Source organism: Podarcis melisellensis, assembly GCF_964234715.1.
Source record: "Podarcis melisellensis genome assembly, chromosome: 3".
In the NCBI taxonomy this organism is placed as follows: domain Eukaryota; kingdom Metazoa; phylum Chordata; class Lepidosauria; order Squamata; family Lacertidae; genus Podarcis; species Podarcis melisellensis.
The window spans coordinates 27,440,831-27,459,611 of record NC_138530.1 but is presented as its reverse complement, the minus strand read 5'-3'; the positions used below and the strand labels follow the sequence as shown (position 1 = coordinate 27,459,611).

At 40.6% G+C, this 18,781-nt stretch overlaps 1 protein-coding gene across 7 annotated transcripts in view; it reads left to right on the top strand.

Annotated features, from left to right (window-relative positions):
• USH2A (usherin) overlaps window positions 1-18,781 on the top strand; it is a 425,043-nt gene that overhangs the window by 166,306 nt on the left and 239,956 nt on the right. For all 7 annotated transcript variants that reach the window (XR_014166233.1, XM_081903562.1, XM_081903561.1 and 4 more), the window contains exons 31-32: window positions 5,782-5,895; window positions 10,645-10,806. Coding sequence is in view for 6 of the 7 variants with exons in the window: in XM_081903562.1 (XP_081759688.1) it covers window positions 5,782-5,895; window positions 10,645-10,806 (276 nt within the window). In the remaining variant the exon portion in view is untranslated. The remainder of the gene's footprint in view (window positions 1-5,781; window positions 5,896-10,644; window positions 10,807-18,781) is intronic.

Here is an 18,781-nt window from a genome sequence, read left to right as displayed (position 1 = left end):
TAGACAATTGGGCATCACATAGAGAATGTGATGATATTATGGAGTACTGTGATGAGAGAGCTGATAGCTTATGAATAAAACAGGTTAGAGGTGGGGTAAGGTTGGCTTGGATTCCCAGCCCCATATAATCCCTCATACATAATACCCCTGAGCAATGGTCAGTCTACTTAAATTGTGCCCTCAAAACCCCTCTCAGGTCAAATCCATAACTCTATTGCATGCAAAAGTCTCATGTTCTGTGGGCTTGAGTATTGACATCAGCCCCTTGTCATGGTCAAATCACTTCCTGTTGAGATGTAGGCTTTCAGCACCTTCTTCCTTTGTAGAGGAGGGGGACCTATGAGGATGGTGTGCGCTTGGAGGCTGATGGATCAAATGGGTTTCCAGATGGCCCTGTGGTGTTATGACTGGTGTTCCTGTTGAAGCACTGTCCAACCTCGAGAACAGCGGTTCTCAATCTGTGGGTCCCCAGATGTTGTTGGACTACAACTGGCATCATCCCTGAGCTCTGGCCTTGGTAGCTAGGGGTGATGGGAGTTGTAGTTCAACAACATCTGGGGACCCACAGGTTGAGAAAGGCTGCTCTGGAACATCTGAATGGCTTGGGCCATTGTCACAATCATCTCTGAGAGCCCTCTCCTGCTTCATGGAGCATGTTTGACTCCCTGTATACTCGAGAGTCACATCCATTGCTCTCTTGTGTTTGCCTTTGTTGTTGGCCTGTGGCCCCCAGAAGGTTCCCCACAAGTTAATGGGGCCCTTAGGCCAATAAAGGTTCCCTATCCCTGTTATAATATCTAACTGGCTTCAATGTTGCAGCCCTTGTTCCCAATCTAGTAGCAACCTAAACAGCGCATACTGTTATTTTAACACAGGGAGTTAAAAAGTCACTTGGGAATTCAGTACAGATACGTTCATATGCATTCACATTTTTCATAATAAAATGTAGTTTTGTATGTTATTTTAATTAATATATGAATTTCTGTGGACACTTTTTGGCTTGAGGACAATTCAGAAAGATGTGGATTTTGAAGGATAGCTGTGTTCCTGTTTGCTTACCACAAAAATGTTAAAAAATGGGCAGCAGTGGGCAGAAAATACCGAAAGCCACACATCCGTCTAATGCTTGGTAGATCAGATGTGATTATGAAACATGTTAACTTTGAATAAAGTCTTGGGGAATCTGTTGCATCTGACCCTTCTGGCTGCACCCCTTGCCTCACACAAATGCCTGCACTTGGTAGGTATGAAAAAAGTACACTTCTTATTTACATAGTTCAGTAAGGTACTTTTTCCTCCTCTCTCAGCTGCCAACCTAGCTGTTTGGCTAGCATCCACTGTAATCTGTTCTCCTTCATTATGTTAATCTGTGGGCGGAAAGATTTCTGTCATCTTCAAATCGCTTGTACAGCAATGGTAAACACCTTGGCCTGTCTGTAATTGGACAGGTGTCTGCATTGGTGTCACCCAGCTTTTAATTCAATTAAAGAACTGGCTGCTCTGCTCTCATTACCCACTCATTTCCTCTGCACTTCCAGTCAGTCAGTGAAATTTATACTCAGCGCCTGCCTATCCTGCAGTACAAAGTCAGCAGCCCCATAACTAAGATCCTCATTGACGTACACACACATTAATTTATAGCTGAGCAAATTAAATTATGCATTGTTATGAAAATATTCTGAGACTGTCATAGGTACTTGTAGTGGGTTTTAGGAATAACTTTTATCTTAAAACATAATCATGCATTAGTTATGACAGCTGAGTAGATGATGAAGCACTGGATGCGGGGCCCCAAAAAACTTTGTCTTGAATTTTGGTCAGTTCTATATTGCTCTGTGAATATCCTGGTATGCCCAAATGCTAGAATTCACCAACAACACCTATAGAGCTCTATGCAATATTTATAAAAAGCCAAATAAGCACATTTCTAGCTAGAATGTGGATTGCAATTGAGTTGATTGCAGAGTAGCATTGGGACTAAAAACGGTGTATGTGTTCATCTATAAAACCCATCATCATCATCATCATCATCACCACCATCAGATAATTATGACTTCCCAAGTAGTTATCTGTTAACTTCAGTTTTTTTAAGGATGCGGTAATATATGATAGATCCAGTTTCCTGGGAGTAAGTTTATTTCTGAATATACATGTATAGGTTTGTACTGTTAATTTACATAATTTGTCAAACATAAACACTCATAAAAGCATGACAAAATTAATAAACAATAGAATAAAATTAATCAAAAATACCATACATATGAACAGTGCTTTTTTCTGGGGGTAGGCAGGGGTACACAGACCCCTAAAAGTTTTGTGAATCTTTGTACTTTTGTCCATTTACTGTATTTATTTTCCCCAATTTGGACTATAAAATGGTGGTTTTCTTGAGTCAAAATGGGAATACCCCTAAACATTTTTTTTAAAGAAAAAAGCACTGCATATGAATAGCTATATCTACGAAATAATCTCTTAATCACTGAACCTTTAGTTTGTGACAAGAGTACTCTGATCCCTTGTCATATTTGCAGTATAATACTGTATAATACTACTGCAATGCAGGCAGGTTCTTCCTTTAAAAAATACTACGTTACAGCAAAAGTTCTAGTCTTTTTTTTAAAAAAACACACATGGTAGATTACAGGCAGTAAATCAATTGAAGGTACCACTCTTTCTGCCCAGTGAAGGGAACCTTTGGAAATAAATTAAAATTCCAACACAGACATTTTGACACAGTGACCCCATGAAACTGAATAATGTCATTTGTTAAATATGGATGTAAAGTTAAGAGTGTAGCAGCGAACTGAAATCACACCTAGCACAAGAGGTCCACTTGGTATGCAAAGCAAGTTTTTTATTATTATTAAAATAGCCCCTGTTTAATCATTAGTAATATTTAATTTAGTATCTGTTTCGGAAGACAAACCTTGAGGCCTTATTTTGATTTATCTGAAGAAAATGAAGAAAAACCAGCAGTGTTGTACCATCAGGCTGTGGTTTTTAAAATTTCATTTACATTCCATTCTTAATGAAAAATCACAACAGCTAGGCAGTATATGAAATGGAGCTCAAATATAAAGATTTTTTTCTTACTATATTTCTATTTTTTTAATAAGTTTTATTAAATAGCAAATGTATACTGTAGAATTACCGTATAATATTTCAAGTGAAACAATTATCTGTTCAAAATTCCTAAGTGACATTGAACAATATTTAAGAGATGGTCAGTGATAAAGACGGTTTAAATTGTGTCTCATCATAGTTCTTGGTATATGTCCCAGTTTTGAATTTCATTGGTTTTGCAGGACAGGGTGAAAGCTTCCCCTCCCCGCCAGTAAGATTGTATTAACCTTTGAGAAGTGAGTGAATTTAAATAAATTTGACAAACCTTTGAAATACGAAGTGGTCATATTTGATGGGAGGGAAGCCAAAAAATACAGAAGAAATATTTGGTATAACACTACTCTGCATTGATTGATGGCCTTGCAAGTTCACCTATTGGGGATTGATGAGAAGATGGGCATCATTTAAACACATTGTTGTGTATTCGCAACCAGGGTGGTTCAAGAACAAAGAAATGGTGCCTACTCTTTCAATTAATAGATGTGGGTAAAATGGGGTTTCTAAATCATGCTTGGGAACCAAATGGTGGTAGTAATTCTTGATCGATTAACACAGAGGTCTGATTTATATGACTCAGCCCACAGATAAATCTGTTTTTCTTGTAAATGATTCAGTCACATCCCATCATGGTTTAAATGCACTTAGCACATCTCTGTCCATTAGGACCAGTCGTGGCCGACTCTGGGGTTGCGGCGCTCATCTCACTTTATTGGCCGAGGGAGCCGGCATTTGTCCGCAGACAGCTTCCGGGTCATGAGGCCAGCATGTCTAAGCCGCTTCTGGCAAACCAGAGCAGCACACGGAAACACCGTTTACCTTCCCGCTGGAGCAGTACCTATTTATCTACTTGTGCTTCGTGCTTTCGAACTGGTAGGTTGGCAGGAGCAGGGACCGAGCAACGGGAGCTCACCCCGACATGGGGATTCAAACCACGACCTTCTGATCAGCAAGCCCTAGGCTCTGTGGTTTAACCCACAGCACCACCCGTGTCCCCTTAGCATGCTATGCTATCTCTAAATGTGGATGGAGCCGGTAGTTGTGGTAAGTGCATAGGGGAAGGCCTACAGCTCAGGGCTAAAGCCTCTGCTCTGCATGCAGATGGTCACAGTCTTTCAGGTTTCAACCCCTGGCATCTCCAGGTAGGGCTGGGAGAGACCCATGTCTGAAATCCTGGAAAGCCTCTGCCAGTCAGTGTAGACAAAATCAAGCAAGATGGAACTTGCTATAAGCTAGCTTCCTATGGTACCTAAATATGGTGTGATATTTATCCATAAAATTTGTGGGCCGCTTTTCACCTCAGATGTGGTGCGTGTACACAAACATGTCTATTTAAACCTCAGTGGCTGCTTTGGGGAGAGTGGAGAGCAATTCTGGTTTTGCACCGGTCATTTGGCCCAGAGCGTAGCAGCTAAGAGACTGATAGAGAAAGTGCAACCCCAATTGTGATGCTGGATGGGGTTGAAATGAGCAGATGCGATCCTCTTGCCAGGCTGTGCTGTTGCAGAGGCCCCTGCAGACAGAATGAGGCTGAGTGGACCAAGTTGAAAAATTAATTTACTTTAGTCTGAAAAGGACATAAGTGAGAAGCAAAAATGCTCCAGTAGCCCATAAAAATTGGACAAATAATTGTAACTAATTAATTTCCCCTAATTCTTTCCTATGGTTATTAGACTTGCCAAACTGAATTGTGCCTGAAGCAAAAGTTGGAGGCAATATGGCTTCTTCTTTGGACAAAATATTCACATCAATTTTTAGAGAAGTGGGGGGGGGAGGGATTTAGATGGGCTGGAAGGTTGGGTTGCATAACCCTAGATTGCCCCAGAATTTAACCTAAAGCAAAAATATTGAACCAGGCATTATAAATCAATAGGTAAAATCAATGCGTGAATGGGGGATTGGGACTGGATCCACCAGTCGTGGCCCTGACCTCCACATATCGATTATTCCTTCTGCACAAAATCTGCATCAATAGGTTCTGGACTAAAGTAGATGTTTTGAATGCAATTAACATGCACATTTTTCTTATGTAAGTAGCTGCCACAGTGAAGTGTCCAGGTCTTGCAGGTGGGCAAGGAAAGCTTGACTCTTTTTCTCCTAGCTGTGATCCTGACCAACATTCCTCTCCCAAATGTCTGTTTGCATTTCAAGCGAAATTCCCCTCCCCCCCATCGCAAGACCTTGCTCAGACTTTCCTGTGGCTGATGTTTACATAACAAAAATGATACTAATTACATTCATGCAATTAATGTCACGTCTAATTTCTGCGCGTGCAATCTGCATCCTTTTAAAATGCAGGGTACCGATAGTGTACACAGAATCAGATGTACCGACCAGTTAACACAGGGAGGTCAGGGATGAGGCCAGTGGGCACTATCTTGATTCTCCTTCCATGTGTTAAGTTTCAGAATTTCTAAATAGGGTAAAGATTAAATCGGAACATCCGGCTTGAGCAAAACCTCTGAGAAATCTCCGGGGAAGTTTTACAGCAAGGCTATCAATATTTCTCAGATGAGACTCGACCTGTCCCTGTCTATTGTAAACATATGATGTACAACTAGATTCACTATTGTGCTAAATTATCTTAGGGCACATCTTAATGTTCTGTGATCCTTGCATATTGTACACACCTCCACAAAGCATTGCTTATTTCTTTTGCAGGCATCCTGACAGGCTTGCAGCCCTTTGCAAAGTATGCTGTAACCCTAACGGCCTGCACTTTGGCTGGCTGTACTGAGAGCTCGCATGCTTTGAACATCTCCACTCCACAAGAAGGTAAAGTAATTTCAAAGGTCTTGACTTCCACATTTCAGTCATGAATAATAAAATAGGAGAGGAGCTAAATGCTGCAAAGCCATTTGCTGGAAAACCCCAACCTAATTTGATGACAAAGTGCATTGCCAGACCATAATTGCTCCATTTTTGGGGGGGTGCTAAAATGAATCAAACTCCATACCCTTTAATGACATGCATCTTTAATAGCTGTAATGCAGATTAATGGGCTTTTTAATTGCTGTTACATTGTTCATGCAAGAGCCTTGTCATTAATATGAAGCATCTGAAAGATTAATGAAAGCTTCCTCATTTTACTATGGCTCAGAAGTAAATCTAGAGACAGTCTGACTAAAAAGAATTGATTGTATGGCACAGTATGAAATTGAGAATCAAATGGTTGATTTCCATGGTCTCTTTTAACTGCTAAACACCAGCACAGGCAACAATTATTTCAGCCTGATGGAACCTCAAAATGCCAATTGGGCCGTTTATTAATCTGTTGTACTTGAAACTTAAAAGTTGCAAGCATAAATTATCATTTCTGAAGCTGGTATTAAGCTCAAGAGCAGCAAAAAAGAGATAATATGTTCGGGTTTTGCTTTTAGAGACTAGCTCAGTAACTTCTGTGTATCAATTACTGAGGAAAGGGTTCTCAAAAGATTTGCAGGATATTTATCTTAAACATAAAAGAAAATAACTTGAGCCAGATTGTAAAATTACACCAGTCCATAGCTTTCCCCATGAAATCAAAATTGCTTGTTTTCTTGATTGCAAATTTATGCTACCATAACAGAAAGAAGGACCTGGCCCTAATATTGTTTCAAAGAAGGCCTATAAGTTAACACAACCTTCTTTGTTTCTTGGATTACTCTATGGATGATTTTCTTTTAAGAATTTACCTTCATAAAAGTTTACCTTCAAGTGATGCAGTAGCCGAAGGTGATGCTGACATCCTAAGGAGACAAAGTTCACACCCCAGGCTGTTCATATCTAGAATAACAGACGGTGGAATTTCCTCACATTCACTTTTACCTCCTAATCTGCCATAATAGATCATTCACTCTTATCACCCTAGATAGCTGCCTAATAATTTTAGAATCTGCATACTCAAAAGAAGTGTGGCTCATCTCTTTTCTCTAAATTGTTGCTTCTGAGTTGGAGTTGTTATTGCTGGCATTCGTCTGTCTGGAGAAACTCATGGGGTAGGCTTAAAGTGAAACTCCTCCCCTGCTAGCAAAAAAATGCAACCCTCCAATTTTATTTTACCTATTTTTATTTTATTCAAAGATTTATATTCCACCCTTGAAATAAAATTTACGAGGTCATCTTATACAACTCTGAATTAAAATGGCATACTAAAATACAAAGTTGCAAGAACAAAGCCCCCAAAACAAAAACAAAATTCTGGGTTAAAGACTTGGGTTATAAAGCTTGTAGAATAAAAGTTTTGCCTAGTGCCAGAAAGATAACAATGTAGGTGAATAGTGTGCTCTATAGGCAGTGTGCCACCACTGAAAAGGCTCTATCTGTGCTTTCTACCTGCCACAATTCATTTGAAGCAGGAACCCAGATATCTTCCAACCATCACCTCAGTGTACCCTCAGAAGTAATCAACAAGCGGTTGCATGCTAGTTGTGGGTAGGTGTGGCTTAAGGAAGCAGTGGGCGGGACCATAGCCCAAAATGGGTGGGGCCACCCATTCCTCTCTTTCTCTCTCCTCCCTCTCCCTGTCTGACACCCCCTAGAGGTTTTAACTGATTGATTGCAGGTGGTTTTGAATTTATTTATTTATTTATTTATTTATTTCAGCCATTTATATAGTGCTTAATTATAATTGTCTTGGTACAGTGTACAGTGAACTCAACAAATACAATAAAGATACAAATCGGTTAAAACCTATAAAATCAGAAATGACTTAAAATGTCTGCTGAACTAAAAAGGACTTCAATATACACTAGAAGTTCAACAAGGAAATGAGTCCAAGGCCACAAATTGCCCATGCCTGATGTACAGCCAAGGTGATATGGGACAAGGCAAAATGGGTTGCCAAATCTCCTTCCTCCTCGCAAACAGCACCCCTTATTTTTGAGGGCCAGCATTGGGAGGTGTGCCTTGGCTGACAGACCTGCTGGCTCTCAGTAGGGGAAGGAGCTTGCAGTCTTTTCTAGAGAGGACTATACACTCATGGCTTTTATAAGACTGCTTTGCAAACAAAAATAAGGTGGGTTTTTTGCTTGCAAAAGGTGTGTGTCTGCTCCATTTGGGATTTGAATCATTCCAAATTATTTCTCAAGGTTTTGTGAGAATTCATAAGGAATCATCCTGAACCTGCATGCATTCATTACAAGCATATCTGAATGTAATCCATTTAACTCCAGCCATTCCAAAAAGTTGAATAAAAAACCCAGTGTGTATGGAGGTCCTGAGCTGTCCAGACCCCAAGACCCCCCCCCCCTTCTTGACCTCACTGATGTGGTTCAAATGAAAGCAGAGCAATACATCTGGCACCAGCTTGGCTGCAGGAGTTGGCTGGAAGGAGGCGTACAGTATGCCATCCAACCATTTTAGGAACTCCATTCTGGATTTGTGTAGGATTTACTGCATATGGTAATTCTCATGCAGACTGGCTTTTAGTTCCTTAATCATCACTATTTGTGCACTGTTTATATGAATCTATGCACAGATGACATTCACAAACATCAGTTCTAGGTTACTTTGAAATGTATCTTTCAGTATTTTCTATTTATTTATGTATTTAAAATAATTTATATCCTGTTTTTTTCTCTCCCTGAAGAGAACACTATAGCATACAATAAAGAGTAAAAAGCAATAAAATGTCTACTGAGATACTAAAGTCCCATTCCAAATCCCTAAATCCAGTTAGCATCTAGAGTCTTCTAAATGCACTCACTGATATTTTAGTGAATTGATAAGTTAATGCTCTGCTACTATTTGTCAATGAAAATTAGATTATTTGTGGATGGCTTTAAAAAAAACAAACAAATTGCAAATACATAAATATGGAAGTCAAGCATTACCATGGACTTTACTAAATATAATAGTATCTGAGGACTTCTTTTGTAAAGCATTTAGCTCTTATTTTTATCTTCTAAATACTTGCAGTAGTGTAAACGAGCATTCTATAGGTGATTTGGAAAATAATCTCATTTATGCAGATGTATTGTCATGTACATAATGATTTTTTTGCTTCACAAAAAAATCAAATAAAGCCATGGGGAACATGTGTTTTATCCCTCAGAAGGATTGGACACAAAGTCAATGTAAGCAGTTTCTATTTTGGGATGCTCATGTTGCATGCATAGTAACAATCCACTGATGATACAGAAGAATGACAACAATCATACCCTCTAGCTTTCATCATTTCCCCATTGAACCATTCATCATTTAACATGCACATTGCCAACCAGTATTGGCTGATGCTATGCAAAAGGCTTGTGAATGATCAGGCTGCACTTGGATCAACAAGCCTGTTCCACAGCTTAGAGCAATGACAGAAGATTGCAGAGACCCTCTCTGGCATTGATCAGAATGGAGTTCAGTGTACATAGCTATGGCATTTAGGTTTTCTTTCATCCATTCTGACTGGATCAGGCCCTCCTTGCTTCTGCTTGAAGTCTTCTACACAGAACTGAATATGCAGATTGCTTAGCAGTATTTCTCATTCACATAATTGTATTAATTATTTATTCTACACCAACTTTCTGTACTTGTCAAAATGGAAAAGCAGAAAGTACTGTACCATTGTACCTACCTGAACGGTAGTTTTCCTGGTCCAGTGTTGCATCGCTGGGTTGGGATTACTTGTGTCTCTGGTGGACGACGGCAGGAGTATCTTTTACAGGAAAGAGGTTGACCCCATCTTCAGTTTTGTGTACTGGGGGTGGGCAAGGGTAGCTGTTCTCCCCTTGTCTCTAGAGCAATGGACCCACTTGTCCTATCTGGGAAATCCCTTCTCTCACAGATCATAGGAGAGGGAGCAGTTTGGCCCTCTTAGTTGTACCTGTAATGATCCTCTGGAACCAAAGCGATGGCAGCTGCAACTGCTGCTGCAAAGGGCTTCTCCAATTTCCTGGTTGGGGGTGGCGGCGATGGATGCCCATGCTTGTAGAGTTTCCAGGGGACTTTTTAGCATCCTAGCTGCTGCCAATCCCAGCTGTGATCCACTACTGTGGCCCACAACTATGATTAGTGAAATCAAATAAACATTTTAGCTGGGTGGGAAAACCTTGGGAGAGCCTGGGGGAGCTGCCCGCTTCTCTGTCTTCCTAAGTCAGATGGTGGAGAAGGAGGGAAGGGGGAGAAATACTTAAAACTACTTTTTTTTTAAGAAATAAAAAGACAGTGACTTGTAAGAGGGCTAAAAAGTGAAATGAGAAAGAATAAAGTAAGCCAAGATGAAGAAATAAGAGGAGCCAAAGGGAATGTGATTGCTTTCTTGAAGCAGGAGTGAAAAACTGAAGAGAGGGTAGCCAGTTTCCTGACAAAGCTACTCCTGCCTTCGTCCTCTAGAGGTGCAAATAAGACCAACTCAGTGATGCTACACTGGCAAACACAAATGGGGTTTTTATTTTTTTAAAAAGACATTTTCAATATATGTTAATTTTATATTGTTAAGTTGTTGTCTTCAAAGTCTAAACAATTAGCTATCATTGTCTTAAATTTTATTACAGATTTCAGTGTAAAGTCTACTTTAGGTGTTATAAATTTTTCTTTCATTTCCCCCCACAGCTCCACAAAATGTCCAGCCACCTACAGCTATTTCATTTCCCACATCTCTGTTCCTGAGTTGGGCTCCACCAAAAACACCAAATGGGATTATAACACAATATTATTTATACATGGATAATCAGCTTATTTATACTGGAAATGAAACAAAACATATTGTCAAAGGTGAGTTATTTTTCAGAGTCTTGTATGGAATACAGTGGAGAAGATACATTTTCACCTTGTGTTTGGCATTTTAGACTGATTACCCTTTCTGAATCAAGCATCAGGCAATGTGGAATACATATGCGCAGGATATTCAATTTCAGTCCTGCTTCCCCTGTTTTTCCACTACACCACTCCAATGGTCAGCCAGCAATAGTACTTTTGTATACCTTGGGCTTTCTCCTGGCTTGCTGATACCTTCACCACTTCTGCATGGATGGTACTGTTTTGGGTTCACAGAACTAGGATAATCACTGTTGTTATTTATGACATAAAACACTGTGGACTGGTTCACATAAGCCTGTTTGACCACAGTACCAAGGAGGTGACCTGCATGGCTGAATGAGCCATCACAAATCAGTTGCCATAGATTTTTATATTGGGGAAAGGCCTTTTATGTTGGTCACAAACTGAGTCAGAGGAAGCAGCTAGGTCAGTTTAAAATTTCCTACAGTGTATCATCAATGCTAGATTCACCAGCCCAGCCACTTGGCCCAGGAGGTGCTGGATAGTGGTCACTGCTAATGGGTTCTGCCAGGATGCTAGAGGTTTGGCAGCTGCCTGAGGACACAGGATACAGATGCACCTGCTCATACAATGTGGAAGGATGCTTCCTACTACTCTCACTGCATTAGTCTGGTCTACAACACAGGACCGAACTATTAGTTGCACTGACTCACCACCCCGTTTTTATGGGAAATATGTGTGAATTGGCCAGAATCTAAATACTTTGGCTTAACTAGTTTGTGGGACAAAACGCAACTCATTTTCTGATGATACAGTTTCTTTAAATGTGTGGCATTTCTGCATTTTGAGTTAGTGCAGGAAAACTTAGAATGCATTCCGTTCAGATTTCTTGCCGTGCACATCCCATAAGCTACTAGTGTGGTGGGTCACTTCTGACACTGAAAAATGAGCCCAGTTAGAGAACCCCCTGAAGGCTGTTGATGTATACTATAATAAATAGTGCACACTTTAAGTCAAACTTTTTCATTCTGTATTCAAAGGTAATGGATTTTCCGTAACCATAGTAACCTTGGTGTATTTCTAGATAAATACATGAGGTATATACATTTTGGTTTTATTTTTGAATATAAACTACCACATTATGTATTGCTAATAATATGAAAAATAGGATATAGGTTCGCATAATGACAGTTTAAACTAGTATGCATTTTTCTTCTGCAAAAAAATAAATATTTATCAAATGTATAGGTGCAATTAATATCCCCCCTCCAGGTTTTCCTATATTCTTGTAGTGTCGTTTATCTTTTGGAGCTTTTTTTCTTTCTAAGATCTCCATCAATCTTTTTTGTGTGTTCTCGTGTTTGTGCTGTCTTATTCTTCGGTTTCTAAGAATTTGGAATACAGACTGGTAATATTGGTGGTAATATTATCATAAAAAGCATTATTAAAAGATCTGTGGGGAAAATGTTCTGTGATGCAGTTTGAGAATGATACAATTTATATATTTATAATTTTATGCCACTTTTCTGTGAAACAGGTGAAAATGCTTTTGCGGTAAGACTAGGCAAGCTAGTAGTAATTCTTGTGAGATTTCAGCAAAAAATTCAATGACAGGAATCTCAATAACTACTTTAGGTGTTTCCCAAGGGCTTAGAAATGCCCAGTGGAATTAAATAAAAACTTTCCCCCTTTAAACAGAGCAAACCACAGTACTGTATCACAAACCACTTTGAAATGCTCATCCATATCCAAGAGACTTACCATGATATAGTATAGGTAGCTATTCGAGAAACTCAAAGCTAAACCCTTGTGGGTCATGTGGAACTAGTTGTACAGTTCTTTGGACTCAGGCCACTGTGACTAAAGAACTGAATCTAGGAGGATGTAAGAAACAAACTATCTAGACTTGTTGCTGGCGTGCAAGCGGTGACAGAAGCAAGAAGCAATAACTATAGTGTCTGTTCCTCTTATCATCTCCCGGGGTGGTGGTGACTGGGCAGTTTGAACCCAAAGTGATGGGACAAATGTATAGGGAGCAGAGCAGTTACAGCAGCAATGAGGCGGTAGCCCCATGTGGAGGATGGGTCCTATTAAAGGCATCTTTCTCAATGACCCCCAAAATCCTGGGGCTGACACTGGTTGTCCAGGTTAACTTTAATTGCTTTGAGTTTAGCCAGGCTCATTCTCAGGAGAAAAAAAAGATCATTCTTAGGCTCCCAGGTGAGCTGTTTGTTGAAGATTTATCCTAATTTGTTAGCTCAAAGTTTGTGTGGAGGTTAGATGACCGACTCTTTATCAAGGGAGAAGAAGAGGAAAAAACTGTGGCCAAATCCAACTGTAATCCTATGTGTGCTTTCCTGGAAGTAAACTCATATTGAGTTCAGTGAGACTTTCTTTGGAGGAAATATTTATGGGGCTGAACTCCAGTGCAGAAGGCTGGTTGTGTTGTTGTGTCAGATACATTATTTCACATTATGAAACTGGGGGAGCCAAGCATGAATACACTAATAAGGCAAAGGAGTGTTTCAAATTAATGCATAGTTTAGATTGGGCATGTGCCTTAGAAATGATAGCCCATTTACACACACCTCAAATTCATCATTTGGATGAATTCATACAAACACACCTTGATTTTGAAAGGTGTTGTTATGACAACTAACACCAGAGTATACCATATTTACTTGAGTCTAATGTGCCATTGAATCTAATGCGCACCTCAATTTTCAGAACCTTGAAACCAAAAAAAGTATTTGCTGGCGAATGTAAATGTGCCATCGAATCTAATGTGCACCTTAATTTTCGTAATGTAATTTGGCCAAAAAAGGTGAGCATTAGATTTGAGTAAATACGGTATTGTTACATGCCACCCCGATCTCTCCCATGCAGTAGCAAGCTTCCAGGGATTCCAGTTGTGTATTCAGGGAACGGTGGAGGCTGTAGCGTTTTAAGATATTTGGTTTATTTTACACCCATATACACCTGGACCTGCACAGAGAGGAAGAGTCGACAGCATTATGAGTGCCTCTCCTTGCTTCTCCTACAACGTCAGCCAGCTTGAATCCAATGCAGCCACACATGCTCTCCAGTCTCTTGGTTGCAGCCTCTTCAGTCAGCAGCCAAGATAGTTTTTGCCTTGGTTATACTCCTCCTTCCCAGCACACCCCTCATCCAAACCCAAACCTCCTTCCTGTTACCTTTGTCATCATGTTTCAAAACCTTTCTGCAAAAGTCATTTCTTTCCCAAGGCAGCATGCCCCCTATCACTTTGGCAACCTGCCAATTCTCCTCTCTCTGTCCACTCCACAGAGCCGGTGTGTGTGTGTGTGTGTGTGTGGGAAGGACAATGTCCCTGAATGCCCCAGTATTGTTTCTTAAGGTCTCTGCACTTAACTAGCCTGGCCAGGCATGAGCCAGCTCAGGGATTCCTTGTCTGACACAGTTCTGCAGCTTACATTTCCCCTCCTATCCCAAATGTTAGGTAGATTCTGAAATTAATTTCTTAGGTTTAGAGGGTTCCTCCCACAAACTTATAACTACAATATGTAGAAAGAACATCATGCATGTGTTCACAATGCACCATACAACCTTCCCTTTTTACTGCTTAGGGTTTGTGAGAATGATAAGAAACTAAATCACCACTAACACCCCACCATTAAAATGGGTTGATTATGCTGGGTTTATGGAATAATCAAGCATCTCACTTAGAGTTATAATGCAAACATAAGATGGCATAGTCTGACTGACAACAGTGACATCGCCATTGATCGGTGCTGAGTGTCATTAATTCTACAGATCTGGGATGCAGATTCAGCATGCCCGAAATCAAAGGGCAAATCGGGCTAGCTGAGTTTGGCATATCAGTGTTTTAGCTTGAAAACAGATGGATTTAAGCCATTTACTTGGTGTAACATTATGGGGATCAGTAGAGAAGAGGCGTATGTCTATTTGTGGCATGTCTGCTGTATCACTTCCTCTAGCCATGCATTTGGGCAGTGTTAAATAAAATCTCCTTATTTAAAATCCTTTTAAATAGTGTTTAAATATTTCCTGCTGATACAATCTGCTAAAGTGGTTATCCTTGCAGCAGATTTCAGTTAACCTTGTCGCAGATACTAAGCCCAAAGCTTCGTTGACTTTTAGGGGCCTTGATTATGGAGCAAAACCTAATGGTGTTATTATAAGACCACAGCTGGACAAGCTTCTGGAGTCCCTTGTCCTTTGATCAGATTTGGGTAACATAATGATCCAGGGGAGAACACACACACTGTCTGTGCCTCGACTGCTGAGCACTTGGCTACGAGGAAAACACTTTCTAAAAATAAGCACAGAGATAATGACACAAAAAGGTTTTACCAAAAATCTAGCAAAAACCTTTGTCAGAACATTCACAACCATATGGTGGTAAGAAAAGGCAACTTCATATATTGGTTACAGCTCTGGATTATGACACTATTGTGTTTTTGTTGTACATTTATAATGGTTATTTGTATTTGAGAGGCACTTAGATTATGATCTGGAAAAACCAGTACTGTATAGAAATGATGATGACTAGGGTTTAAGGAGGAATCCGTTTTAGCAGTTTTATACACAGCATTTGGTGCTTCCAGCTTGACAGAGCTTTGGAATGGTCATATTTATTGAAATACAATAAGAAATCAAACAATGAGAGCAGGTGACCTTACTCATTGTGTAAAGGGGGAAGCATCCCTCTCACATCGCCTGGGTAGGTCAACTGTTGCATACAGTGACTTCCTAAGCTAAGATTGGGCGTACTTCTCCCACCTTGCCTTGGGGTATGTGGGGGCTGAACATGTACAAAGTGGCCTTGCAGCAGAGCATTTCCCCTATTGTACCTGCCCAGCCCTATGGACACTCCAGACCACTCCCAATCTTGTAGCTGTAGATGATGACTATGGTGTGGCAACAACCCTGTAATACCCCATGGAGGCATACTATGGCCTTGATTTGCTCTCCTGTCCCACACCAAATGCCAGTGCAACTATCCTTCAGGTAAGGGATGGGGGTGGAGCAAATTTGGTCCCACTAATGGCTATCCATCGGCCTAATCTATTTTATGGGGTTCTTTGAAGGTAAAATGGAATAACCCATGTAAAAACATTACTTCTCTTCACCAAAGTGTTCTTGCAACAATGGTAGCAAGATGGTGGAAAGAAGATTATTTCTGAGGCACATGAGAATTGCTGGGCTTCATCTGTCTCTTTATGTCAGAGGCTTTCAATCTTTTTGAGTCCATGGCTCGCTTGACCAACTACATTCTTTCCTCTGCGGGGAAACACACTCTGAGCCTCAAAAGTCCAGTTATGTTACCCCTTGCCTGCAGAGCTGGCAGTTCCTCATGCCTTTTTGAACACCCTCCTTTGTGGAGTGTTCCCTCAGCCTCCACTCCTCTCTCCTCTCCTTGGGAGTGCTCTGGGCTCTGAGCCAGCACCCCGTCCCCAAAGAGAGGTGCTTCCTGATGCCACTCCACAGGGACCTGGGAAGAGGATGCCCCCAGCCTTAGTAGATTGACAGAGACTGATTGAAGGTGAAGCCACCATCTTACTCACCTTGAGTGGCAACAGTGGGCACTGCTGGGCCTGCATAGTGGAAAGGCTGCCCTTTGGCTCCAGACACTTGGTTCTCAGGCAAGCATTGCACACAATAAGCAGAAGAAAGGCCAGCGCAGTGAATGCCTTCCTGTCCAGCCTCCCACTTGTCTGTCTGTTCCCAACAGCAAGGACTGGCTGGGCTCCCTTACCCACTTGCTTGCTTACTCTGAGGCCACCTCAGCTCAGCATCCACTGGCCAGCTCCAGAGGAACCATTCACCTGGGGAGCTTGTAGTCAGGGCCATTGCAACACAGCCATGCAAGCCTATGGGAGGCAGAGATGCAAGAGGGCAGCAGAAGAGGGAGGGGAGACCAGTGTTGCCGGTTGTATCCCTGAGCATCATTCAAGGCACCCCAGGGTGCCATGGCACACTGGTTGAAAGCCATTGCTTTATGTTGTTACGGTACAGCATTGCAACCAGAATTTAAACAATGTCTCAGCAGCTATAGAAACTCTAAAGCAGGATACTGAGGCTAAACTGGGGAAACCTAGATGCTTTTACATGCATTTGCTTTTAACAGGAATTTACATATCTATTTTAATTATGTTTTCAGTTATGCCACTCTAAGGTTTTAAGCAACATGTTGCTTTTAACCTGCTTTAACGAGCTCTTTTAAACTTCAGATTCTATTTAAAAATGAACCATTCTAAAAATTGAATTTCCATGGTAGGGTCTTTCTGTAGTTTCTTTTACATTTCCTGGAATCAAAAGCATTGCATTAATTAGTTTGCACAGTAAGCAACAACGTGCAGAGTAGATGATCCTAGAATTACTGGGCAGTGGCTAATGCTGTAAAACAGAGTGTTGTACTGGGAAGTGGGAATGTAAACTGGAAATGAAGAATTGTGTTTGAAGGAAAATAATGTTGTCAGTGTAGATATTACAGGCACTGTGTAATATATAGATATTACAAGAACTGTGACCTATATAGCAGGATAATTATTGTTGGCTGGCTGTTAACCCCTGGGCTGTAACTGAACATTACAGGTGTATCACATCAAATACACCTGCCGCACTGGGGACTCTACCTGGTCTAGGATGGTAATGAATGATGGCAACACAACCAGTGGATGTAGTAGAGACCCAAAAGCGATAGTTTATTATCGTCCTCTAAAGATTTAACATTTAACAGTATTCTCCTGTGAGGCACACGGGGAATAATATTACACATTATATGGAAGTTTCCACTTACTGCTGAAGGACGCAAATCACCCTTGAAGCCATTGGAAGTGTTAGCTGTTTCTGGAGGGAACCTGAGCCATTCTCTGCTACCGTGAAGTTACTGGAAATTGTGCGACTGAATTGAGAAGCAGGGTCATTCATATACCGTGTCTAAGTTTCTCATTTGGCTCTACTAGAACATGTCCTATGCATTCTCTCTCATTAAGCAACAGAATATACTGTGGTATAATAGTATTACAGAGGTATGTTAACCAAGCATTAGCTGGCTATCTTCTTTAAACTCTTTCCCATCCTTTAGAAAAAATATATGTGTTCATAAGTATTAACTGTCCAAGGCTCGAGCTACATTTTATGAAGAGTTCCATTATTCTTCCTTCTGTATTTTTTAAATGTTTGAGTAGAAAATCTGCTTTAAATGGAAATAACAAAGTAAAGTAGGAATTGCAGAGTTAATAAAATACCAAGCTCTTGGGTCTTTAATATCTGCATAGTGTCCAGGTCATGGTGAATGTGCTAGGTTGGACATAAGGCATTGCAACTGGGACCTATAAAGGATGTGATGACCTGGCCCTTAAAGGGTATGGTTCCTAGTCCTTTCGCTCCAGGTCACTTGCCAGTTTAAATCCTCAGCAGGTCACACACTCCTGGGAATTTATACTTTTCTTAGATATTGACAGCATGATTCAAGGTTGCTATTTTTATCAGGCAAAAAACTTTGACGTTCAAAAGCATTATAAACTAAGCCTGCGCCATTTTCAAATTTACAATTTCATTTAGAAGTAGAAATGTTGTAAGATATTAGACCCATCCTCTAACAGTATTTCGGTTCTATTGAGGGGGGAAAAAAAGAAAAGAATTCTCACTCAGAACTATAATTTTCTTCATAAATGAAAATTAAGGCCAGGAAAGGCAAGACCTTTATTTCCTGCTATGTGGAATATAGCTGGCTGATGAGAGCAGCTGAGTATCAGCTTTCTGGTAAGGGATCAATATAGCAACTGTCCGGCAAGAAAAGTACCCACTTGGCCTTATTAAGTAGCAACAAAGAACATAGCACAGGCAATTTTGCATGCCACAAGATTCAAGGTATATACGCTTTGATAATATACCAGCATGCCTAAATCTGGATGCTGGGGGGAAAACGCTTCTTAGTTTGATTATATGTTCAGAGACAGTG